This window comes from Anomalospiza imberbis, chromosome 17, assembly GCF_031753505.1.
Source record: "Anomalospiza imberbis isolate Cuckoo-Finch-1a 21T00152 chromosome 17, ASM3175350v1, whole genome shotgun sequence".
NCBI lineage: Eukaryota > Metazoa > Chordata > Aves > Passeriformes > Viduidae > Anomalospiza > Anomalospiza imberbis.
The window spans coordinates 8,382,160-8,408,390 of NC_089697.1; the positions used below are offsets into that span (position 1 = coordinate 8,382,160).

Below are 26,231 nucleotides of genomic sequence, written 5' to 3' on the forward strand. Positions count from 1 at the left end.
CTGGCCTGTATCCAGTTTTCTCCAGCTGGGATCAGTTCAGTCCAATGTTGCCATCTGTCCTTTGAGGCAGGGGGACATCCTCTTCCATTCTGGATCTCTCCCAGAACCAATTCCTCCTTTCCCTTCCCCAGTACACCCTGGACTCGACCAAAGTGTTCAAAAAGCTCTATGTGACCATAATTAGACTTGTGAATTTCTAAATTGGCTTGGGCATGTGAGAGTCCAGTGACTGTTGGCTGTGCAGAGCGCTGCCACACTGTGGGTTGCCCTCAGGGTGGTGGCTTCTGTCCCTGTCCACTGGGTCAGCTGGGGGCTCAGGTGTGCACAGGCTGTCCAGAGAAGCTGTGGCTGCCCCATCCCTGAAAGTGTTCAAGGTCAGGTTGGACAGGGCTTGGAGCAGCCTGGGATAGTGGAAGGTTTCCCTGCCCGTGGGAAGGGGTTGGAATGAGATTATCTTTAATGTCCCTTCCAACCCAAACCATTCCATGGCTGGGTTCTCTGGGGATGCTTCTCCTGGGGTTGTGTGTCTGCCCCACCACCCCCCTGCGCTGGGACGTGCCCATTGTCACTACTCCTGTCCCCTAATTACCGGCAGGAGGGATGCGCGGAGCCCCCGCCCGCTGGGGAGGACGGGTCCCCTTCCCCTGCTCCCCCCGCCGCCAGCCCGGAGGGGGGGCCGGGAGGGGGTGCGCATCCCCGGGCCGGGGGGGAGCGGATTGGCCGCCGAGTGCGCTGCGAGGATTTTGCGGCGCGGCCCCATTGGCCGCCGCCGCCCATAAGTTTTTGCTCCGGACGGGAACTTTTCCCAGGGATGATGGAGTAACCCCGGGCGGCTCCGCGCCCGCTCCCCCCGCCACCCCGGGCCAGGCAGCCACCGCCACCCGGCAAGGATGAAGCTCTGCGGGACTTTCCTCGGTTCGTAGCCGTTCGCCGGGGGGTGCGGTGGGAGTGTAGGGAGGATATTCCTTAGTGGGTCTCCCTCGTTTCTCCTCAATTCTGCCGAAGTCACGCCTTGGCAAAGGGGCTCAGTGGCCGAGGGCGGGGGAATACGGACCCGCAAACTATCCCTCCTTGTTTTATAGTATTTTCCCTCCTTTAGGCGGTAGAAGGAGATTCCCGAGTACATTTCGGGGCGCAGGTCTCCCGTGTTTGCGTTTCCCGAGCCAGGTGCCGGTCTCACCCCGCCCCTCCCCGCTGCGCTCCGGGCTCAGCTGCGAGGGGGCTTCAGGTGCGGGGGGTGCGCGGCCCCCGGTGCTGCTCCGAGGCACCGGCGGGGCTTTGTCCCCGCTGCCGCGGGTTTCACCGAATTACAAAAGGCGAGGAGCGCAGGGGAGGGGGACGAGGAGAAAATCCTGTTTTCTGCAGCTTCTGGTAGCAGTTCTGCTGGGCAAGGGGTTTGGTTTGGCTTTATAGGCTCTTTTTCCACCCCTCTTGCACATTGCTGGATAATAAAGAGGTGAGGGTGATGTTATTAAATAAAAAGTTAGTTCGTGCCCGTTCAGCTGGGTGAGTATTTCAGCGCCTGCATTAACCGAGGCACAAAGGAGAAAGTTTTGGGATAATGCGAGGTGCCTTTTGCAAAAGATGGTGATTGCTCCAATTATTGTTCTTCAGGGAGAAAAGAGCTCTAGATTTGGCTTAGACAAAGGCATTGCCTCTTCGGGAAGGACCCGCCCAAATCGGAGCGAAGGGGCGCGCTGGAGAGCGAGCAAAGGGTTATTAAAAGTTTTTTTGTGCCTGTGCATGTTGTTCCATCTGCCAGGGGCCTGTAGTGGGCAGGTTTCTTCGCAACCCTTCAGCTGTTCCATATACAATATTAATGCTGGCCATTTCTATTCGGCATACAACAGCACTAATTGTAGTCTGAGGCATTAAGGCAGCCAGCCCATCTGCATAGAAGCTTTCAGAAAGAAACAAGGAAAAAAAAAAAAAATCTTTCACCCCCAGCTGGTAACCGGAGAAGTTGGTGCCAATTACAAATGCATAAAGTTTGAGATCTAATTTTCTTTGAAACAGACTCAAAGAAGCCAATGGAACACAGTGCGGTGGGTTTATGGCTGTGTTTACACAAGCAAATGGAGTTTTATTTAAAATAATTTCGAACTTGAAGAGCTTGATCTGAAAACACGAGGGGAAAAAAATGGCATGGAGAGCAGGGGAGGGGCGTGAAGGGAATCTGCTTTTAAAAATCCTCTCTGGGTTCAGCTCTGCAGGCACCCTGCAGGCAGGGACTCTTGGAGCCCCCGTCTTAAACCCCCTGAAGATGAAAATACATGAACATTTATTTTAGACCTCTTTGCTGCGCGGCTCCCTTTAGGGAAGCGACGGCTCTTTGAGACCTGGAAACCCACGATAATTATCTCCTCCCTGAAAACAGCTGTGGAGTGACTCTGGAGCGGTTTAGAGAGAGTGTGTGGGAGAAACACTATTTTAAAAAAATAGCTGAAAATTACTTTAAAAGGTCGAAACGGCGCAGGAGGGAGCAGGCGGAGCTGTCCGTGGTGCTGACCCGCCGCTGCCTGGAGCCCACGCGTGGCCTCGCGTTCTCCCGCGGGCTCCTCCAGCGCGGGGTGTGGGGCTTTTGGCCTAAGCCGGAGATTTTCTGGGGGTGGGAAGGGATTTGGGGGCTGCGAGATGGGCATTCCTGCCGCTGCTAAAGTTGGTAGCGGTGAGAAACTCGGGGAGAGGCGCCGCTTCTTTGCAGCATTTTGGGAGGAGAGCAGAGGGAAGTCCGGCGAGTTTGGGAACAAAGAAAAGCCAAACACCCTCTGGCAGCCCAGAGCTCAGCCGGATGCTCTCAGAGCTGTCAGCTGCCTTAGGGCTTGTAGGTGCGTCGCGTGTTAATAAATGCAACAGCAGCAGTAATAAAATCCCTCTCTTAACGCTCCGAGAGGCACATGTGTGTGCTCATATCCATGCAGGCTGCGTGTGCTCCAATTTATGGGGGAGCACACGCAAGTAAACACACTTCCCTGCTGCCTCCCAGGCGAATCTATTGTGCTTTTGTTTCTCAAGTTTTAGCATTACGGCTCTAAATGAAACAGCGGTGGAGAGGAGCAGGCAGCATTGTGAGCGGAGGGGAGCCGAGTCCACCCAGCCCTCCCTTTGATTCTATCGCGGGTGCAGAACAATGGAGATGCAGTGTAGCACCAGGCCTGCTGCCTGCAGATAAGAGTTTAATAGAATTTCTGAATGCCAAAGGTTTAGGATGTAAAATATCCCTGTCTTCGTGGTGTGTCCAAAGGAGATAGAAAACAGCTCTTCAGGAGTACTCTCTGCTGAATACTCCTTTATGTTAATGGTTTAGGTGCACACCAGGCTGGCAAGCCGTGGAAATTGGCATCCTAACAACCTCCAAAGCAGCCTCAACATATTAAAATTAGTATTTCTGCCACCCTCTCATCAATAAAATTCCTGAGATGGGAAATCAAATCCTTTCTTCCTGCCACGTGCCCTGCAATGGCCTGTGAGTGACACAGAGCTGCCGGCAGTACCCACCCAAGCCCAGTTTGCCAGGTTTTGGGCAGTCTGAGAGGCTTTTCCCATTCCTGCCTGCACCTAACCCGCCCAGGGTGCGGGTGAGCTGGAGAGGAGCCTGGGGCCCGTGCAGTTCCGGAGCTGGAGCTTCCCACAGGAGAGTGCATCCTCAGCAGGATTCAGCTTTCCCTGCCAGGCTCTGCCTCAGCTCTCTGAGGACTCCTGGGGTTTCTGTCCATTTGTGAGCTCCCGCATCTTTTTGGAAATCTTCATTAAGATGACAGGAAAGTCTTAATTGTCTCGGCGATGCTGGGGATGGCACGAGGGTGCAGGGGAAAGCGCTGGGTGGAAAAGTGTCGCTCCCCCTCTCCTCTCCCCAGCCCGTGGGGCTGCAGCCTGGCTGTGTTTTCCCTCGCTATTTCCGAAAAGTTGCGATCCAAGTGCTAATGCTCCCGTCTGGCAGCGGGCAGGGATGGGATGTGCTAATGCCCTTCCTGCCGCTCCGTGCCGGGGTCTCTCCCCAGAGCCTCCCTCCCTCCAGCTCGGCGAGGACTTTCTCCTCCCGGGGTGGCCGGATCGCCACGAAACAAGCATTTTCAAGGAGAAACGATGCTATCTCCTGGAAAGTATGACTCTTTCTGGGCGGAAAAGATGCATAATGCAAGAACGTGCACTTCTGTCACTTAAAACAGCCCCTAAACGGTTTTAGTAACAGTTTTCTTTCAGGACTTTTCATTATGTTGTTCTTCCCATCCCAACATCCATAATGTAAAATGTAAACCACCTTCCCCGTGGTGAGGAGTTGTCTGCTGGGAATACATTGTGTCTATTTTTTTTTTTTCTTCCTTTTTTTTTTTTTATTTTTTTTTTCTTTTTTGCTTTTAAGGGGAGGGAAAAAAATTAAAATATTTATCCACCTTTTAACCACCGGCTTTTGAATATGTATATCAGCTAATATGCAATACTTCCAGGTTCATAGAGGCGATAAATTTCCCAGTCTGTTCTTTATGGTGATAGGTCATCTTCCTAACCACCAATAAATATTGTAAAGTACTTTCGCTGGAGCTGTGCTAACCCAGGGCATCTGTCACTCGCTGCTTGCTGCTATTAGGAATTATTGGGCCGTACCACGCGCCGGGATGCGCGGGGGGGACACGGAACGGCGCTCGTCGCGCTCGCCGTCCTTTTGTGTTGCCGCTGTCAGAGGAGCCCCGAGCCTCGTGCATATTAATTATGAATCAGCTCGGGTAAAATCATTCACCTTCTGCTGGGTCTTGGGGAGGGGGGAGCGCGAGGAGAGAGGGGCCGGCGGGGCCGGGAGAGCCCCAACTCTCGGTGCACTCAAGGCAGCCGCTCCATCTCTCGCTCGCTCTCTTTGATGCTATACTGTAAATTTATTTCACCTCAGAGAGTAAACAGATATATTGCAACCCCAAGGGTTCATGGGTAGTGTATTTACAAAGGGAAGGCGCAGCAAGCCCCCTCTGTGCCATTTCCATTAATGAGAGCGGTCATTAAGTAAATGAGACATTGCCTTTAGCAGGCTTAAGAGTTCACACACTAAGGAGTATCAGATATTTAATTGAAACCAACAACCCGTCTTACACGCGTGTTACTGGTGTAGGGAAGTGGGCTGCCCTCCAAGAACTCTCCCCCCACAACCTCCCCCATGCAAATTTCATGATTGGTTTCCGTGATGTCATTTTGTAAAGGGGCAGACAATAGCTGTGGGGAAAGGTAAGTCAATATTATGTTCTTTCGCTGACAAAGGCAGATAATGCTGGCTTTTTTTTCTTTTTTTTTTTCTTTCTTTTTTTTTCCCCTCTTCTTTTTTTTTTTTTTTTTTTTTTTTTTTTTTTTTTTTTTTCCCTCCCTCCCCTCCCTTGCCTTGGATTGAGACAGAGGGGAAAGGCTTTCGGAGCACACAGTTGATGTAAACAGACGCAGGCGTTTCGCCTTTACAGCACGAAGGCTGGGTTGTTGTTTTGAAAATTGCACTGGAGAACCGAGGGGATTTTTATGATGATCATCATGCTCCTAGGTCCATCTTTGCTCGCTCGCTCTCTCGCCGGCTGCGAGACGCTAGTGGACATGTTATGCTTCTGACTGAAAAGAGGTTGAATAAGATGAGAAAGGAGGAGATTTATTAAAAAAACAAAAAACAAAAAAAGGCACAACGTCGCATTCAACCGGGAAACTTTCTGAATATTTCTGGAAGAGGATGCTTGCCGGGTTTGTGAACCGCGAGATCGGTGGATGTTTATCCGGAGGGAGGTGTTAGCAGAAGACGCTCCCGGGCGCCGGGAGGAGTTTGCGCCGGCGGCGGCCCCGCGGCCGCGGAGCTCTCGGAGGTGCTGACGGCCGGGCGGGACCGGGGCTCCACGCGTCCCTCACCGCGCTCCCCTCACCCCAGGCCCCTTCCTGCCAAAACTCCAGCCCAAGTCCGCAGCTCCGCACTCCTGGGGCGCTGGGGAGCTCCGCTCCCCCCCTCGCCCGGGGACGCGGGTGCGGAGGGCTGGCGGCTGCTCCCTCCTGCCACCGCCAGACTTTTCTTTTTCTCCTCTTTTTCCCCTTTCCTCCCCTCTTCTTTCCGATTATTGCCTACTTTAGAGCTCTCTATTTATAGCAGAGAAGCACAAGGGAAGTGTGCCATGTTTGTGGATTTCTCTCTATACGTTGACCACGACAGAAATCTGCGTGTTCTTATTTTTAGCTTGCTCGGAAGAGGCTTTGCTTGGCTAATCTCTTTACCAATTTTAGCAAAGTTTGTTGTTGCGGTTGTTCCGTGGGTTGTTTGGAGAGGGAGCGAGGGGCAGGGGACTGGTGCCGGAGGATGTGCTTGCGCTGCCATCGACCCCGGCCAGTTGGGCTGAGTTTGGGGTGCACTTTGCCGGCGGGTAGGACGGACCCTCCTCGGGGAGGCGGCCCCAAAGAGGGGTCGGCACCCTCGGAGGCTCTCCCACACAAAGGGGCAGGTCGTGGGGATCAGCTCTCGGAGCAGGAGCCTTGGGGCATGCCAGGCTCCCCGGAGCTGAGCTGGGGAAGGGGGCAGGTTGCCCAGTGCCCCCCTTGGTCGGGCCTGGCAGCGGGGGCACCCGCTCTCCTCCCGCTATTGTTGAGCCCCCTCGCTTCGAGCAGCCGCTGAAAACAAGTGCGAAAAGCCCCGGCTAAACCCTCGCCATCGCCCTGCCGCTACTTTTAGTTATTCTTTTTTTTCTTTCTTTCCCTTTCCTTCTCTCTCGTTGGCTCATCTGCTGTTATTATCAGCCTTTTCCATATGGCCACTTTAATTAATGGCAGACAAAAGGGAGTTTGGGGGGGGGGGAGGAGGAATCTAGGAATTAGAGTTTATAGTTGGTTTGTCTCTCTCTGATGCTGTCATAGAAACCAGAAGCAAAGATGCCGCCTTTCCACTTCTTTGTATGATCCTGTTTATTGTTCCCGAGCGGCGCAGATTGGAGCAGGCGCGTGTTGCAAAGCACAAACCAGCGCCGGCTGCTACCGCCGGGAAAGCCGGGCACAACTTGTCCCCTTCGGCTCTTTCAAACCTGCCTGCCCTTCCCCCTTCTCTGCCCTACTTCACCTGCATCGGGAAAAACAAGGAAAACTTGGTTTTCCTCTTTTTCCTCCTCTCTCTTTTTTTTTTTTTTTTAATTTTCCCCCGTGTTTTCCTTTTTTCTTTTTCATTTTTTTTTTCCCTCCAAGTGATGTTGTGGGTCTCTGGGATCCCCGCCGCACAAAGAGTAGGAAAACTCTGGAAAGTTGGGGTTTTGCCTTCCCAGAAAGCAGACGGGAGCTGTCCCCTGCGTGCCGCTGGAGGTGGGGTCCGGAGCGGCGGGTCCGGCTCTGTCCCGGGTGCTGTTACCGAGCAGTCCCGGCTCCCCCAGGCTGGGGGGCCGCGGTCGGGGTAGGCGATTTCCCGGGGGTCCCGTCGAGGAGGGGCCCGGGCTGGCAGCGCCGCTTGTCCCCTGCTCGGTCCCAAGTGAGGAGCGGGCATCCCTTTCCCCCGCAGGGTCGCCGCTGTCCCGGAGCAGCTCTCGGGGAGTCGGGGGGCAGCGGGTGCACCTCGAGCTGTCGGAGAGACAGAATTTCGGCCCCCTCTCTTCCCCTGGGAGTCCTGGAGCTTGGTCCGGCTGGAGGGGTGTCCCGCTGCGGGATGGTGCTTAAAGTCACAGCCGAGGGTGGCCTTGGTGACTTTGGGACCGGGATGCTCCCTCCCCTTTTGGCAAATCCTGGGCTGGAAGTGGGCGAGAACCCTCTTCCCTGAAGATCCCAAACCTCCCTTGTTCTCCTCCCCACCTCCACCACCTCTACTCCCTGTCTGTCTGATCTACTCGGTCCCTTTGCCCCCAGAAACATCCTCGTCCCCGAGGCGGGGCGGACACGAAGCAGGGGGAAGCAGCCCGGGGGTCGGGACGGCTGCCGCCCCTACATTTCCCGATTCTCGTTTTGGAGAGCCGGGCTACACCCGTGAGTGGGAGAGAAGGGGGGCACAGGGACCTTGTGGCCTGTGGCTGCCCCGCGGGGCCGGACTGTCCCCAACAGCCCGGAGTGACAAACTGGGGGCTGGGGGTGCGCAGGGGCAGGCGAAGCCCCCCCGGTTCTGCGCCTCCCCCGCCCCGTCCCGCAGAGCCCCGGGAACCGGAGCAGTTCCCGGCAGTCAGATGCTGATGATGATGGTGATGATGAGGGCAGGGCTGACTTCGCAAGACGCAGCTCGGCGTCAGAGCAGCTGCCATTTTAGCAGACGGTACTTAACCCCCCCTCCGCCCCCCGGAAGGCTCGGCTTTGGGGTGCTGCCTCCAAACTTGGGTTCTGGATAGGACACGCTGCTTTTCTTGGGCTTTGGGGGGAGCAGTGCACCCTAAGTCAGCAATACTCTCAGAAGAGGCTGAATGACACAGCTCTAGAGCTCGGGAAATAGAGACTCTTTTCCCTTCCTGAAATCCCACCGCAGTTTTGCCTCAGGGTTTGAGGAGGACAGATGAGGTTACACTCCTGAACCCCAAAATCAGTCTGTGTAATGCAGAATGGTCTCTCTCTCCTTTTGCAGAGCCCTGCTTTTGCAGCCTCGTGGGGGTTGATTTTGCCAGGGATGCTGCTGTCCTCAGCTCAAAGGCTGGGGGCACCGGGACCCTCTGCCCCTCGAGAGCAGAACGTGGTAGGGGAAGCGGAGGATTTACAGTAAAGGCTGGAGCCAGGGCTGGGCCGGGCTTCCCAGAAGACACGAAATGAGGAGTGTGAAGGGGAGGGAGAGGCGGAGAAGCATCGCCTTACCACGGGCAAGTCAGATGTGGAACTTTAGTGGCAAAGTGGGGTACAACCCACACTTTCCTTTGCTTTGTGAGTTTGTAAATGGAAGGGCTTTTTTTTCCCATCTGTAAACTCTGTGGCTGAGTTGTTAGAACCCTTTCCTTAATGACAAAGTGCATCTCCTCTTGTCACTTTATAGCTGTTCCCCATTCTCATACAGGGGAGCTGAGCATGAAGGATCCATGCTTCAGACTTCCAGAGCTGTGTTACTGTACCACTGTGTGTTACTCTTCTTTCCCCAGCAAACCCCCTTTTGGGTTATTTATTGTGCAGATGCTGCTTGCTCCCTGGCACTGTGGACAAGGAGGGAGCCTGAGGTGTCCCACACTCCAGGTTTATTTGGCTTTACTGTCCTACAGCAGCTGTGAAAGGTTTATCAGCCTGGGGTTTACTGCCACACAGCCTCTCAGTTCCCAGGTATTTCTGGAGTTTTGGCAGGGTGGAAGTTGCTGTCAAGAGCTTTTCCCACCTTTTTCTCTGCCTTTTCCTTCTTTCTCCTGTGTCTTACTGGTTGCTACAAATAATAATTCCACCCATGTTCCCATGCTGGTCTTCCTGGGTGTGTGGTGCAGAGTCCACTGTTGTCTCTGACATCCTTGAGGTGGGATAGTATGAAACTTCCCATCTTAAAATATTTTTTATCACTTCTGAGGCTGTTTACCTTTGCAAAGTAGAAGTTTGATCTTTAGCCCAGGCCTTAGATAGGATAATGGTGACTGGAGAATATGTGACTAGAGAAGTGAAGTGGTAAGTTTCTGGAGTGGAGAAAGGCCACAAATACTTTGTTCCTAGAATGAAATGAAATTATGTGAGAGTTTCTTCTCTGGAATCTGGGAGACAGGTCTTGAGTAATGGCAGAGAGCAGAGTTGGGACATCCCTTCTGCTCCCTTCAGAGCTGGGAAGGGAATCTGTCCCCTCCCACTCCCCACAAATATTTTCACCAAGGAGAAAAGGGCTTTGTGGGTTTATATTTGGAGTTTCCCCTCTTGGCAGGTTAATCTGTCAGAGGGGATTTCTGGAAGTGCAGTGTTTGCCCTTGCAGAGCTCAGGAGCTGCCTCTCTGGGAGCAGCTGTGAGGTGGCTTTGCCCTTTGGGATGTGGCTGACACACAGAAGGTGAAGAGCAGTTTCCAAGCATCTCCTCCCCGTGCAGGTGCCTTGGGAGCAGCAGCACAGGAGGGCATCCCTTGGCTTCCCTGAGCTGCTTTCCCACAGTATCTTGCCTGGAAGGGAGCTTGTTTCTGCCTTGGGAATAGCTGAAGTTGGGCACTGAGGTGAGGACATCTCAGGGTTATAAACATGTGTTGAACAATTATGTTTAAAGTCTGTAAACATTAAAAATCACCAGAGTGGAGCAGATCTTCAAAAACTTTAAACACTGGATTTTCTCAGGACTGTTTCATAGATGGTAGAAATTGGAGTTTTAAGGAAAAATGGCAAATATGCATCCCAAAATGAGTGATTTTCTATTGTTGAGGTTATTCATCCCTGCAATGCTCCTGTGACATTTTGCTGTGGGTTTGCAGGACAGGGTGGGGAGGCAGAGAAGATTTCTGGGCTGGAGAGGTCCAGGAAAACACACTGACCACTTTCTATGAAATGCTGGTCTCTTGAAGCAGGTGTTTGCCTTTTGAGAGGCTGTATTTTGAACAGCTCTGGCTGCTTTTTAATACCATGCACCCCTCCATGCTACAGCAGCCTTTGGGGAGGCAATGCCTGTAGGAAACTGGTCCAGCAGTGCCCTGGATGGGCCCAGCACTGGGAGCTGTGGCTGGTTTTGGGCAGACCCAAGAGGGGAAAGGCAGATGTGGCCGTGGCTTGTTTAGGGACAGGATGTGGCCTGGGGCTCTATCCCACTGCCTTGTTCCTCCTCTGCTCCCATCAGAGCACCCTGGGTGCCAATTGCCACACACACATTCATGTGTGACAGCAGCAAGGAAATGAATTAGCTGGGAAAGCTTGTCCAGGGAAGGTTGGTCTGGTGTGAAAGGATGTCAGGAATGGGAAATAGGGAATTCCCAGGCATAGTTTGGTTGAGGAAAAAGTGGCTGGGATCACCTTGTTCTGCCAGTTGGGCTGTTCCCAGCAAATGTCAGTCTTAGAGCAAAATACTGAAGTGCTGGGGTCTGCAATCCTCTGATTTTCTGTTTGGTTTGGTTTAGGAAAAAAAAAAAATCACCTAAATTAAAATACTTTTGATCTTTGTCTTTCATTGAACTTTTTGCTTCAGAGAGAATAGATTAATAAACACTTTCAAATGGAAAAACATAGTTTGGAAAGGTTCCCCTTTCATCTTTAACACAGAGCTTTAATGCTAACTGGAGTTTGAGTAGGCTGTTCCCCCATTACTTTTCCCTTGCTTTTTTTTTTTAATCTTAACAACAATACCTTTGCTTTTATTGTGATCATGCTGGCCTATACTGGTCACTTTTTATTCTTTCCTTTTTTTATTTTGAAGTCAGCACGATAAAAGAAAAAAAAAATCGCAATGTTATTTTAATCAGACCAAATGAAAGAGCAAATCAGAGCGAGAATTTTAATCTGCCCCAAGCAAAACTGCCTTGTACATCTGTCATGTTGGGATTAGTGGAACTCTTTAAAGAAGCTGCAGACTTTTTAAACAAAGTATTAAACATTTGTGACCTGATTTCCATTCTTACAATATTCTCATTAATAAGAGTGCAGGCTGAAAAGACATCTGTTAGGTCCTATTTGTTTTAAGAATATTAAAGGCTAATAAGAATATTGGAGGGTGGGGGTGTGTGTGAGGGAGTCTAAGTGTAATATTTAGAGCCAAATCTCAGAGCTGCAGTTTTCCAAAGTGATTTTGGATCTAACTTGGTGTAAGATAGAGGGAAACACAAATCTTGGACCTCGAATTGGATGCTCCATGTTGTTGTTTGGGATTGGTTTAGGCTGATGGTGCTTGTGTGAGGCTTCCCTTTGGGCTGGGAACTTTGCCTGGGGCTCCATCTCTGTTTAGGGAGTGGAGAAGGGGAAACTCTGCCTTTCCAAGATAAAATTTAGGCTGAAATGGTGCAGAAGCAGAGATAAAGTCTTAAATTGTACACAAACAAAACTAGCATGCGTGTGTCACCTGCACTCATCCAGTGCTGCTTTGGACTAGCCAGGAAACAGAGTAGAGAGGGACTGAAAATGTCCTTCATGGGTTTGCTGCTTGTTTCTTGCTGAATGGGAAGGTAGTTAAAGAAAATGGCCTATCTTAGACCCCTAAGGAAAAAATAAAGCCAGGCATGTGTTGGGTAAAGTACTCTCTGAAAGAAGCCTTCAGTATTAACGTGCATGTATGGTTTAAGAGAAGGTTGCTGTCGACTGCAATCTTTGCATCTTGTTTATGCTTGCTGGGTAAAATATTAACTAAAGCATCTGAACATAAAGTTCTGGTGTGAAAGAATATCAGCAGGGGAGAGCCATATGGTGCCAGGCTGCTAACAAAATACCAAACGCTGGAGATTCCTTTTTGCAGAAGCCTGAAAACTCTCGTTCCCATCCATAATACATGAGTTCACGCCTTTGATTACTCCAAACATTAGTCCAAGTAGTGCAGGAGTCTCTTTGGAGCTTACACAACTTAGGGCACGCTGTGCTCTTCCCCCCTCTTCCTTTACATAAAAGAAATCGATGTTGAGCTGTTAAGATACAAATATCCAATATGCTGTAAGACAATATGTTTCTGAAAGTGCTGCGTAAGCTGCCTTCCCTCTAATTAAATATAAACTGCAGCAGAGACTCGGCTTTCTTCGTTCCTCTGCTTGAAATTGTTTGGCAAGTGTGTGGCTCTCCCTAGGACAGCATCTGCAAGCGAGGCTGGTGCCAGTTTTGGGGAAGCCTCCTGCTCCTTGTGGGTGCAATCAGAACCTCTCTGACCAATGCTGGGGGCTGTAATCGTCTCTCTGAGCAGCAGCTGCCAGGCAGGTTTATCTGAGCCCTCTCTGCAAGGCCAGGGTCGGGTGTATTCAGCAGCAAAGGGTTCAAGCCCAGCATTAGGAGGATTCCCTTGGTGAATATTATTATAAGGTACAAGACATGGCTCAGGGGAGCTTTCATGCACACAGTATTTAAAAAACTAGTAATTGCTGGCAAAATCTATAGGTGACAGTCTGAGGGCTTTTGAAAATCTTTTCTCTTCTTTAAACAATCCCTTGAAAGCAACAATTTGATATTGAACAACTTGTTCTTGTTACTGGGCTCCCTGAGTGTGGCTGGTTAAGGTTTGTGGTGAGCACCCCATTACCTGAACACCTACAGCGTGCAGAGAAACCTCCCCAGCAGCTGTGGTTAACCCACATTTCAGAGCTGGAGCCTTTCCCTGCTCCTGGTGTTTCTCCAGCCTCGGAGATGCAGGTCTGGGGATTGGAAGGCAGTGGCTCTCTGGCAGCCATGGGTCTGGGGCCAAAGCTTGCATTTGAGTCACCTGTTTCAGCTCTTGGACATCCAAAACCTCTGGAAGCACATCAGGTTTAGCACCTAAATGCAGAATTAGGCTTTCCTTTTAGCATTGGCTCTTCCCATTGTGGCTGTGTGGGCAATGAAGGGTGATGGAATGGAATCAAGTCAGTGCCAAAATGCTGCTAGCTGAATGTTTGGCGGAAGTTTTACAGCAGGGAAGGGTTAAATCTGCAATACTGTGTCCCAAAGAAAGGCTGCTCTGGTGAGCTGCTGGGATAAGTGAAGGTGTCAGGTGGGCTTTGAGAGACGTTGTCTGATTTCAGCCTAAAACTGAATTCTAGTGGGGCTTGAAGCCTAAATTGAGCCTTCCTGAGGGACATGTGTCTAGTCCTTGCTCCCAAATGCCTGTGTGAGAATGAGAGGAAAATAAATAAATTCACTTCCACGGCAAAGCAAAAATATTCTTTATTTGTAGGAAATCAAAATCTTTGGGTGGGTGAGATTCTGGGTGAAATTAGGTTGGGTGCAGTTTGCCCAACTTGAGTGGCTCTGCAGAGAGGAAAGGGTTGATCTCTCTAAAAGCCGATGTGGCCATGAGCATGTCTGGAGTCCAAGCTTCTCCTGCTTTTGCATACATTTCTCTTCCATAATTCTGGAGCTTTGCATCTAGCGAGCTTCTGGCAAGTGGAGTTAAAGGTTTGTTTGTTGCCCTCAATATTTTGATGTAATTAGTCAGCGAGCAACTCACTGCTTTTGCCCAGAGAAATGTGCTCTCCAAGAACACAAGTGACAGGAGAGGATTAATAGCCTTCTGGAGAGAGCTGCTCTGTTTTTTATTTAATAAAAAAGAAAAAAAAAGTGCCTGGGAGCAATGTTGTTGCTTTAAAAAAAATGACATTTGAAATGGTTAACTCTGCCTGTGGTGTCTCAGCAGAGCACAGAGTTGTCAGCTCCTGTCCCACATTCCCTAGAAACTTTCAAGTCCCTCTCATCATGGAGCAGCTTTCCTGGCTCCCAGGGAGGCAGGTGGCTCTGGCAGGTTGGCTGCTCCTGCTGCACTCACCCACCCAGCAAGGACACCCTGCCAGAAAGGGGGGGATTGGGAGAAAATGATTTGGAGAGGAGAGAAACTTCCAACTTGTGGGATATGAGCTGGAGCCTGGCCGTGGAGCCTGGGGATGACTGCACTGCTGGGGACTGTGGGCTTCCCCTGCTCCTGGCTCAGTTTTGGGACAAAAAACTGCATTTGGGACAAATGCAGCACAGAGGGCTCAGCCCGTGAAAGAGGCTGGAAGTAGGGGTGAAAGCTGCTCTAAGAGCACTGCCCGTGGGCATCCAGCTGCTGCCTCACCCTCCTCCTTGTCCCTGCCTTGCATTCCCAAGGAAGTGAAGGCTGCAGGAAGGACAGAAAGGTATCACTCGCCTCTATTTAATTTCAATTACACAGAGCCCACAGGAGTGCTCAGAGCAGTGCCAGCAGGGCTATAAACTCAACATATTTGATGATTCTTCTTTTTTTTTCAGGCAAATGGTGCACAGCAGCCGCCCCATTCAGCAGCAATAATCCTGGGGGGCTGTGACGCTCGTGCTGCAGTGGTGACTGCTGTTTAATGAGCTGACCCTTCAGAAGGCACTAATTGCCTCATTTCGTGGTGGGCAGCGTGGCACCCTGTGCCTGCCCCTGGTCTGGGGGCTGTGGCGAGGGAATGGTTTGGTTTGAGTGTGCCAAGCCCGGGAGAGGGATTCTGGTGGGGGCTGAGAGCCAGCGGGCACTGAGCAGAGCTGCCTCGTACCCCTGGGGAGTTGTTGCTGCACGATGATCTCACCTCCTTTTATGCCTTATTGCTTCTGTCTCCCTGACTCCATATGACACACGCTTACGTGTCAAGTTTTCACTTCTTATATGGCAGCAGAGAGAAAAGGCTTAATATCGTAAAGACAAGCTGGCAGCTGGGAAGTAGCCCACTTAGTCATCTAACTTCGCGTCAGAGGCACTGCCAGCCCCTTCCCTGGCTCTTCCAGGCAGCTTCTCCTGCCTCGGCTTGACCTGGTGTCACATGTGGTAGAAATCCCTGTCAGGTAAACACCTCCCTGAGCAAACACTCTTGTTGGACCCCAGTCCTGTGCTGGGGCAAGGCAGTTTGTGCTCCACAAACACATCTGTGTGCCCAGCTTGGGCCAAATTTGGGCAGAAAAAATGTGGGGTTTTGTTTAAGCTTCTGGTGTTGTTTTGCAGTTGTTTGTTACCCAGAACCTACAGGGCTGAGGGTGAAGTGTCACAGATTCAAAATAACTTGGGCTGTGACAGTCAGGAGTATCTCAGGAGGTTTGGAGCCCAGAAGGAACCCAAGAATCATTGACAGCTGAATCTATGGATGGCTAAAATGGTACAGGAAAGATCAGTTCATATTTCCCCTGTTTCTTCTACTCTTTCCCTACACACTGGGGAAATCTGCATTTGCTGCTCAGAAGCAGGTGCTGAGCGCTGGGCTGCCTCATCCCAGGAAGGTTGTCTGTAGTTGGCTTTTGACATTTGGCTTCCCCTCAGTGCTCAGCCTTGTACCCTGCTGTGCAAGCACTGTGCTCAGCCTCTCTCTTCTCTCATCCCTTGGTTTCCAAAGTGATGATGGAGTGGTTTGGCTGCAGTGTGTCAGATACTTGAGCTGGATCAACGCCTCCAGCTCAGTCTGTTTGACATCCATCATGCTGGGAGTACTTCCCTGTGCAGGCTTACAGCAGCTGTGGGGAAGGGGACTTTGGTTTCAGCAGTTGCTGATGCCTTCTTTCACCCCCAGCTTGTGGGGCTGTGTTACCAGTTTGAGGACAGCCCTATCCCCATGCCCACAGGTGAGGAGATGCACAGGGGGCTGGTGCTGTGACTGCTGTTGTGGTGGAGGTGGAAGCTGCTTTCCACCAGAGGTGTCTCAACAGCTGGGAGAAAGAGAGGTGAACTAGGGGAGTCTCTGAGCTGAAATCCCCAGCTCTTATTTGTTCCTCTGAATTATTGCGGCTCCTTCCTCAGCGGCCCCTTCTTCAACCACGCTTCTCCCTGTTCATCTTCAGGCCCACAGTCCTAATGCTGCCCTGGAGCCCCTTTGTACAGCCCAAAGAGCACACACAGCCCTGAAGGTCATCCCAGACCTCCTCAGGTGGGGAAGGACATCCTTGCCCAACACCTGCACTGCCAGTGGACACGCTCTGTGTTCCTGTTCTCACCCCGGCTTACACAGCTTGTTTTCCCACTCCTGGGGGCTCCTGATCAGCAGCACCACGGGGAGGGTTTTACAAGACTCGTTACCTCACCCTGAGCCATCAGGTGGTTTCCTTCAGCAGCATCTGTCTTGAGGCTGCTTCCTTCCCACTGGTCTGAGACATGCTTGTCCAAAAGCATCTCCAAGAATTTATCCACACTGAATTCTCCTGCTGGTGTTTCGACACTTTGGCTCCACAGAGGCTTTCAATTTGGTATGAAAAGTAATTATTGCCAGAGTGCAGTTTAGCTGTTGTGTTTTACAGTGCTGGTAAGGTTAAAAGAAATAATAATAATAATACAAGAAAGACTCAGCCAGAGTAACTGCCTGCAACATGCTATTTGCATTTTTAAGGAAATACTTCTTTGAGACAGCTTGGGTGAAAGGTCGGCATTTGCATATAAATGGAAAAGAAAGTGTGTGATGCTGGAAGTTACATCTATATTATTTTCTCAGCAGTGAGCTGCTGTTCTGGAGATTAAGGGACGCCGTTTGCATTTGGCTTTTGTTGAATAGAGAAGGTACCAGGAAAGGCAAATTAGAACAAAATAATGAGGGAAATGTGCAAGAAGAAAGAAGCAACATCCTATTTCTGAGAGATGCTCTCGTGCGTTCCTGACACCTCACACGCCTGCTTGCACACGCGCCGGGCACGCGTGGATGAGTGTGGCTGAGAAGGGCTCCCTTTGAGTGTACAAAAGGATGGATGCTGGGGAGGGGTCCCTGCTGTGAATAAGCCTGGCAGAAATGAGGACGATGGTGCTTATCATTTGGAAGTGATATGCTGGGGTTTGCTTGTTTTTGTTTTTTTTTTTAATATTGTTATTTTCTATTTTCATCAGGCTCAGGAATTATCAACCATCTCAGTGAGGTTCCTTCAATTGCAGTAGGAACATTCACACTTTGTGGCTGGCAGGGCAAAGGCAGGAGACAGAGAAATCCACAACTCGGGTCTTGCTCTTGCCTTGAAGGGGGCCACAGTGGCCGAGGGATTTTCCAGGCCCTGTGGCTGCCCTGGGCCTTGGAAACACCAAAGGGATTCTCTGGTGGAGAACTCCAGTGCTTTGTTTCCCCTCTTGCTGGTGGCCTCGCTTGCCACACTCTGAGCAGCTTTGTGCTCTGACAGCTCCCCCACGGAGCTGGGGGAAAATGGGATGTTGAACAATGTTCACTCTTTAATCTTTGTGATCAATACTTAAGAACACCGTGCAGACAGCAGCGGTGCTGTGGGCACACGGCTTTTGTTCCTCTCTGAAGAGTACACAAGTGGTTCAAGGACGGAAAGTGAAAAACACCTCCTTTTATACCTTCTGCTGTGTCCTGCTGCTGTGTACTGTGCTGCTGCCACTTGGTAGGAAAAGAAAAAAGGCTCTAATAAAAAACTCTTATTAACTGGCCATGAACACTGGAGCATGAATATTGCTGCTAATGAGGAGGCACCACAGCCTCATTTGCTTCCCTTGCATTGTAGGTGCACAGGGCTTCAGCTCCTGCAGCCCTGGGTGATACAGAGAAACCAGAGGGAATGTTGGTCCTTCCCCACAGCACAGTTTGGTGTGCAGGGGTGCAAAGAGGACCCCAGATGAAGGGTGGCACAGCCATCACCAGGGTCTGGGGATGTCAGGTCCCATGGCAGGGTGGTGTCTGTACCCTGCTCCTGGTGGATTTTGAGCTTGTTAATGAACCCCGCCACTGAGGGTTTTGTTCCCCTCTCTAAGGAGCAGTTTTCCATGCTTCTTCCCATTGCAATATGTTTTTTATGTTTGGGAAATTTGAATCTTTTTGTGGTTCAACTAGTTGCTCACTGTCCTGTCCTCGAGCCAGGGGAAGGTGTGATTCCCTGTTCCCATCAAGGACCTGACAAAGAGTTCAAGAGCATGCAAAGGTGCCAGGTATGACAGGACAAAGCATGAGCTGGCAGGGCTGAGGTGAGCACAAGGGCTGACAGCTGCCTGGGCAGGGGTGGCAGCTGCCAGCATCAGAAGCAGGATGAGCCAAGAGGTGAGGTGGCAGGGGCTGGGAAGGAGGATGTGAGTCACTTGTGCTTCAGGCAGTGCTGGAGGAGGGAGGCAGACAGGGGATGCTCCCTGGGCTGCAGGAATGGCTGGAAGGAGACTGGCAGGTTCTTGTGGCTGGAAATGGGGAAGCAGCAGCATGGTGCTGGTGGTGACCTGTCCTCTTTCCCTTGGCACAGTCTGGTGCTCCCCTCCTGAGTCCTGAGCAGAGCTGAGCAGGCTGTACTTGGCTGTCAGCATCGAACACCTTGGAGCTGTGCTGGTGCTGAGCCAGTGGCTCAGTGTGTCAGCAAGGCACGCTGTGCTGCAGGGGGCTGCTTGGCAGGGAAAGCACTAGAAAGGCTTGTTCCTGCTGAAATCAAACCCTTCCTTTCCTTTGGGTAAGAGGAAAATAAAAGGTCAGAATGCACATCAGAGATTTCATGACATCACAGCATGTGGTTTGGTGGCAGGGTGGGTTAAGCCAGCACTGTGTGTTTGCTGGGGCCGTGGAATCACAAATGCAGTTCACTGGTGCAATGAGTGGTTGGGTCTCTGGACAGCCACGTAGTGCTCTGGCTCTGTGCTGCCGTGAGAGGAGCCCTGGCTGGGAACGATGCGGGGATGAGGAGCAGAGAGCTCATGAGCAAACTTGTGAGCAAGCACACACAGTGATGGGGTCAGGTCCCTACAACTCAGCCCCAGCTTTTAGGAGGAAGCTGCTCATGACCCCTTAATTTTTCTTTTTATGGAGATTACAAACATTGGGACTTCTTCCAGGGGTGAACGTCAAAGCTCAACATCCGCATCCCTGGAAGTGTTCAAAGCTAGGCTGGACGGGGCTTGGAGCAACCTGGGATAGTGGAAGGTGTCCCTTCCCATAGCAGGGGGGTTGGAATGAGATGAGCTTTGTCCTTTCCAACCCAAAACATTTGATTTGGTGATTGCCCAGCTCCTCTCTAAATGTGATAAAGAAAACTATCTTTAGTTTAGCAAATGAACAAAGTAAAACCACGATCCAGCCAGCCCTGCTAGATCTCCCATCCATACATCCCATCTTAACTAATTATTAAATCATATTTGCTGATAAGTATGAGATGTAATATCTATTACACAGCTGTTAAACCTCAATTAATATGTTTTAATGATCAGTCGTTTACTGTGCAGTATACAATTAACATCCGGTATTAGATCTTAAATTAAATGCGTGTTTGGGAAGCTAAATTTGCAGCACTGAACACAGCCCTGCTGCAGTAAACAGACATAATTGCCTGGAATAGGCAGCATTCCTGTGCCCTGAGAGGGGGCTAAACCAACCCTTCTGGCATTGGAGATGAATGGAGGAGAATTACTGAAGAACCTGGGTTCTACTTGTTCAGTGTATTTTGATTCCTACAGAGGTTTTAATTCCTTTCCTTTGGAAAAAGCACCCTGATGCAGAGTTGCTGTGTTCCTGCAAGTGGGGGGGTTGAGTTGCGTGGGGTGCTGGCTCGGAAGGGTTTTTACTTGGCAAATGTTGAGCAGGAGCGTGGGGCAATTGATTGTGCTGAGTCCTGGGGCTGTGTGAGGGTGTTCAGTGCTGCAGTTTGGAGCTGAGACTGAGGCCTTACATCAAAGATAAGGCTCATGTTACCTGCCGGCAGGAAAGCTCTCATTGCACCAAGGGCTTGGGGCCATGCAGGGAAGTAAATTCACTCATTGGTGTTCTCCAGGCAGTGGCCACAGAGCTGCGTGTGTGGGCAACAAACTGCAAAATCACACAGGAAGACATAATGGCCTGGGCTGGGACCTTAAAGGTCATCTTGTTCCAGTTCTCTCCAGTCAGGGACACCTTCCATGGTTGCAGAATGCTCCAAGCCCTGTCCAACCTACTCCAGGGGTGGAGTGGCCACAGCTTCTCTGGGCAGCCTGTGCCAGGGCCTCCCCACCCTCTGAATAAAGAACTTCTTCCTGACAGTGAACCTAAATCTCAGGTTTAGTTTTAACCTGTTGCCCCTTATCCCATCACTATCTACCCACGTAAAAAGTTGCTCCCCCTGTTTTCTATAAAATGCAGGGGTGCCAGGCAGCCAGCAGTGCAGAGGGGTGCAGCAGCCCAGGAGAGCCTTCACCAGATTAGAGAAGGTGTAAAATTTGGTTTTGAGATTTTTTTTTTAATTTCACATAAAAGTTGGAGCCACAAAATTCTCCCTCTGATCCCTTACACTGCTGCAGTGTCTACTCTGAGAAGTGGGCTCACATTGTCTGGTGGGATGCTGAAGGACCCAGCCTGCTCTCAGCATGCTGCTGCCTCCTTAGCTCAGGATTCATCTTCCCTGTGAAAAATGGGCCTGAACAAAAATGAAGAAAAATTTTCCTCCCTTTCTTTTTCCTTTTTACCCTTGGAGGAACAAATGAAGATTGATATGTTTTCCCTTTAGTCTTTCAGTTTGAATATGCAGTGATGCATCTTACAAGGAAAGGAAGCCTTCACCCCCCATGTTTTGTCTACAGAACCTTCCCCTCACCCCATCACTTTGTTATAGCAGGTGTAACCTCTGCAGAGATTTGGGGATGGGGTGGGGCTGCAGCTGGGGCTCCTCTGGCACTGTGAGGACATGTGTGAGAGCTAACTGCCACCAGGCACCCCCCTCCTCATTTTCTATTCATCCTCACCCCAAAGCTTCCTATAAGGTTTGTTGTGTTTATTTTTTGGGGGACTTTTTTGTGATTATTTAGAGTTTTTTTTTTTTCCTGGCAAATTAATGCTTTCTTCTCTTTTTGGAGAAAAGAAAAAAACACACATGAGTCTGATTAACACTCCAAATTGCTGTGGTCTCCCTCCCAGGTTTGCACATCATCTTGTTTGGGGTTGGATGAAGGTGACTCAAACCACCAAGGAACTTGTTCTTTTGTACCAGGATTCCACAAAACTTGCTGTGCTTTTTTTCACAGCTGTAGATATCCCAGAAGGGGACAGATAGTTTCGAGGTTTGGGAAGAACCTCATTTAGCAGAGGATGGTGGTGGCTTGTCACAAATGTTGATGGGGAACAGCAGCCTAAGACTGTGTGTGCTCCAGCCTTGCCTGGGTGAATGGCACTGGGGAGGGAGGTGGTGGGGGAAAGCTGGTGGTTTCCTTTGGGATTGATCCATCAGACCAGCTGAGCATCTCAGTAATTTTCCAAGGGGGTGTGGATGCAAGTGCTGCAGGCCCTGAGCTATCACTGTCCAACCTCAGTGCCAGGAGGGGACCCCAGAATATGCTGCTCCCTCTGGGATCTGCTTCCCATGGGCTAAAAAACATGTTTAAGGCAGTATCCCACAGCTGCTCGTGGGTGGCCCAGGCAGGGGTTAACAGACATGTCCTTCACACAACCAGTGAGCTTCGTTTCTGCTGAAGCCAGGATCCAGAGGGAGGTGGAAAGGGCAGAGCCAGCAGTGCAAGCTGATCCTCCCTGGAGACCAGCTGCATTTAAGCAGCATGGAATAGAGGAAATCTGATTCCAGTGTTGACAGAGCTGCCTTGGCCATTCCAGCTGGGCTGGGCAGAGAGACTGGAGCAGGCTGGAAGGCTCTGAGCTTCCAGCTTGTGGCCAACACACCTTCAGCCAGGCCAAGGCTCCTTGCCCCAATACTCAGTCCTTCCTCACCTCTTGCTTAAAGGGATGAAGGCATGGGACATCAGGATGGGGCCTTTGGCAAGGATAAGATGGCACTTTGAGCCAGATTTAGCCACAGCAGCTTCCAGGATTCACCTTTTACTTGGGCTCACATGAGAAAACAGGCCCAGAGAGGATGAATCTGCACGTGTTGCTAATTTTTCCTCCTTGTGGTTGAATCTCATGACACCTCATCCTTTCAAAATTCTTCTAAGCTATCTTTCAGGTTATTCAGGATCCATTGTTCGTACAGTTTAACACTCTCTTTGCTTCTGCCCCTACTGTATCCCATAGAGGATGTTCCTGTTTTAAAATGTGCAGTTGGGAGAGGGATGCTGAGGGAAATGCTTTAGATAAGCAGGCAGGCAGTGCTGATTTATGAATGGGCTATCGAAACATCTTTATTTCTTCTTATTTGATACATTCCCCTTTTGTTCTCCTTTCTTCTGTCCATTTCTAGCTTCTTTCCCTCTTTTTTTTTTGGTTTTCATCATCTGCTTGGCCATCTGTGCCTCCCCACTCCCTTTCCTCAGAGCTTCTCCAAAGCAGAATAATGTTTCAGCAACTCTTGGATTTTGTCTGCAAGCCCTGAGCCTTTTCTGAAGGTCCAGGCCAGAACAAAGTGCTTCAAACAGGGTTTGGAGTCTCTAACACAAATTATTCTCCTGTGACACCTAGAAAAGTCCCCCCAGCTGCCCTCTTTACTACAGAACAGCTGTTTTAGGACAAATACATAAAGGGGACTTTGACAGTCACCTATCCTAAGAACCATCTTGGAAGTACATCACCCTAAGATTGAATTATCCCAGTCTTTCCATGTTTATTTTCAACTGTTAACAGTGGGTTTTCTGACTGAGGACCAAGCTGAGCAGAGCTGCATTGTTTGGGGTAGGCTGAGGGTGGAAATTCTTTATGGTTTGGGCTCTTGGCCTTGGCACAGTACCCTGGGGTCTTGCTTGGGGCATAGAGACCCTCAGGATCTGTATGGCCATTAAAGAAAGCAGGAATAAACACTGCATTTCTACCTATCATTGATGCTGCTGAGGGGGGCTGGGCTGACTCTGGGTCCTGACCCTGTTTTCCTCTTTCCTTGCCCAGAAAATGAGTTTCGGGGTGAGCTGCTGAATCAGAGGTGGACCTGTGGAGAGAAGATCAGCAGCTGCGAGGGAGCCGCTGGCCTGCACGGCACACGCATCAAGGTGAGTACACAAGCAAAGACATTTTTAGGACAGTGACCCCCACACCCCAGGAGCTGGCCATGGGACAAGGGCCACATGAGCTCCAGCTCCTTCTGGACCAGCTGCTCCTGGGGGAACGGAGCCTTTCCGGTACCCACAAAGTGATGGGCAGGACTCGGAAATCTCTGTCTCCTTGCTACAGCCAAACCTCCTGTATAGTGAATCCGGGCAGGGAGGGCTTCCAGCTGTCAAAGTTTGGCTTGGAGTCCAGATATTTAAATCCTTGCCTTCCTCTCCGGTGCCATCCTTCAAGGCTGGCTCAGATCTGGGTATTTAGGTCACCCCCAGGCCTGTTAAAATAGGCCCTTTCTCCAAGGCGCCGGCTGGTCGGAAGGAGCCCCTTGAACACCAGGTGAAGCTGTGGCGCCTTTGGAGGGGACAAGCGAGTCATTCATCCCCACCGGGACCCTGGACAGCTCCTGGGGCTCAACACAGCCACTTATTTACTGCTGCAGCTGTGGCTGATGAAAGAGGTACAACTAGGGCTGTCAAACCTCCCGGCAGATTCACTGCCAGCAGATTAGGAAGCTTTAATTAAGGAGAGAACTGGGCTGTTCACTGCACAAGTGGTGCTTCCTGTCCTATTTTGGCCTCTCGGTAGTCAGGCACCGCCTCCAGTGAGTGGATGGACCCACCTGGGTGATGAGGAAGCTTCCTTAGGTGACTGATGTTACCAACTCTTCCTGTATCCCTAGATAAACCAAACCCTGGGAAAAACTCCAAACCAGCAAAAATCCACACTTAAAAACATCCTTCTTCACTAACAAGCTGTCAGCTGCACGCAGGTGTCACCAGGAAAGCTCGCACCTTCTTAGAAAGCAGAGTAAGCAGTTGTTGCTATATTTAAAATGAGCTCAATTAAGGCTTTTCTATTGAACCTGCCAAATAAGCACTTAGGTTAGGTTTAATAAGATTGTCGTATGTTAATAAAGTAATGATTACAAAAGGTAACATTCCCAGTACCTGGCGCTCATCTGGTGCTCTGTCTCTAACAAGCACATCACGAATATTAACCATTCCTTGCAATCCTCAGCTCTGCTTATCCATGTTTTATCTGAGTGCCTGGCTCAGGGGTGACAGGAGGGGATGGGGAGGGGGAGTCTGAAGGGAGCCTGGATATTGTGCGAGTGTGCAGCCCTCTTCCCTCACAGGGGGAGAGGTCCTGATCACTCTCTAACCTTTGGATCTGCATTGTGTGCACATGCTTGCACTTTTCTGTGTGCTCATAAATATATATTGTATTTAAATGTAGTTTTTCATGCCAGTCACAGCTCGTAACCCACAGGATGCGCAGTGGTGAAGGACAATGGGATGTGGGGCACATTTACTTATTTATTTTTGCCTCTAAAGAAGTCCAGGCATGGGATAAAATTTCCCATGACAGGTTTGAAATGAGATCTCTGCAAGTGCTGGGGAGAGCTGATCTCTGCATGGAGCCAGCTGAGCCCAGACGCTGCTGCCAGCGCTCATCCTGGACCACGGTGTCTGGTGGCGAAATGAACCTTTGCCTCCCAAATCTCTATTTTCCTGTGCCATTGGGATCTAGCTGGGAGGCAGCTGAATAGCAGACAGGTTGTTGGTGAGGGCTGACTGCTGTCAGGACAGGTAGGGTGGATGGTGGTGGGGACACCAGAATCCATCCCTGCCATCCCTTTCGCAGAGATGAATCTCAGCAATCCCCTCACACTGTGCCACCCAAGGATAATCTCATGGAAAAGGCAGCTGGCTTATCACAGAGCTGGAAAACAATTAGATTGAAGAACTACAGTTTCCCCCCCCCTCTTCCCTACCCCTCCTCTTCTGGCATGAGAGCTGTTGGCACGTACGGAGCCACTTAGGTCTCGCTGGCATTGGGTTTGCGTGCTGTAGCACTTCCCAAGAGTCGAGAGGAAGGTGTGTGTCAACTCCAACCACAGCCTCTGAAATCAGCCAGCCCAGTGCTGGGCTGCCAGCGCTGTGGAGGCAGCGGTGCAGATGCGCCTGTGTCAGACGTGATGCTCAGGAGCAGCTTTTCTGCTCCGCTTCCCTCGAGTGCGGAGGATGCTGCTGCCATCGCGGCGGAGCAGCAGCGCTCGGGAAGCGCTTCACTCGCAGCGCTGGGTGATACTGGGGGGGCTGGACTCTTTCTGCAAATGCAAAGTGACAGCACAGCTTCAGGAGTATGTTTGTGACACAGCTGGAGTGTCAGGTTTGAGGTGGGTACATGCTGTGGGTTTGCATCTCGACATGTCAAGGCAAAATCATCCCCCTTCCCCGACTCTGAGCCCGGGAACACCGTGCAGGGTGTCCTTTCCTGGAAGCAGTCAGAGCAAAAGGCAGAGGAGAGCTTATTCAGCTGAGAGCAGGACTTACAATAGGTGGAACGTCAGGGGGATTTAAATCAAACAGCTAGGAAGACCCTAAAGGAAGAAGAGGGAAAAAAAATCCTCCTAATCTCAGAGTGTGGTTATAAAATAGCAGCTGGGAGCTACTATTGAGCCTTTTTTTAAAAGTAGAGGTACACTGTTGATCAAGAGTATTTCTTCCTCCATCACCCTTTTTTTATTTATTTAAAAAATTCACAGCTAGAGAAGGTCCAGCAGGACAAAGTCCTCCTCATTCTCTGCAATGAAAAAAGATGTCATGGCACTTTATAGAGAGGAAAGGGGAGAAATTTGGAGAGCCAGATCCAGGTCTCTCCACCTGTGTTCAGCCTGCAACAGCAAAGGAGGAATTCCTCATAAGAAACAAAAGGGAGGAGAAATCAGGATAGGACTTCAAACCCATCCTCACTGAGAGGCAGTTTTGCTGCCTTTTCCCTAGAGGAACTAAAGCAGGGACTCTTTGGATCTTCAAGAGGGGAAGGACCAAGCAGAATACCCCTTTACAATAATTCTGTAGGAAAAAATGTCATTTCTTCTGGCATTTT

General features: G+C 50.5%; 1 protein-coding gene across 7 annotated transcripts in view; it reads left to right on the top strand.

The window, feature by feature from the left end:
• The first annotated feature begins 806 nt into the window (after positions 1–806).
• Positions 807–26,231, top strand: part of MYT1 (myelin transcription factor 1) — a 64,491-nt gene continuing 39,066 nt past the window's right edge. For 2 of the 7 annotated variants that reach the window (XM_068207875.1, XM_068207876.1), the window contains exons 1-2: positions 807–915; positions 23,184–23,284. In XM_068207875.1, coding sequence (XP_068063976.1) covers positions 891–915; positions 23,184–23,284 — 126 coding nt within the window. In that variant the 5' untranslated portion in view covers positions 807–890. Of the gene's footprint in view, positions 916–4,657; positions 4,725–4,844; positions 5,215–5,356; positions 5,829–23,183; positions 23,285–26,231 lie in introns of those variants that run through there. The other 5 variants (XM_068207877.1, XM_068207880.1, XM_068207874.1 and 2 more) reach the window with 5 other exon arrangements.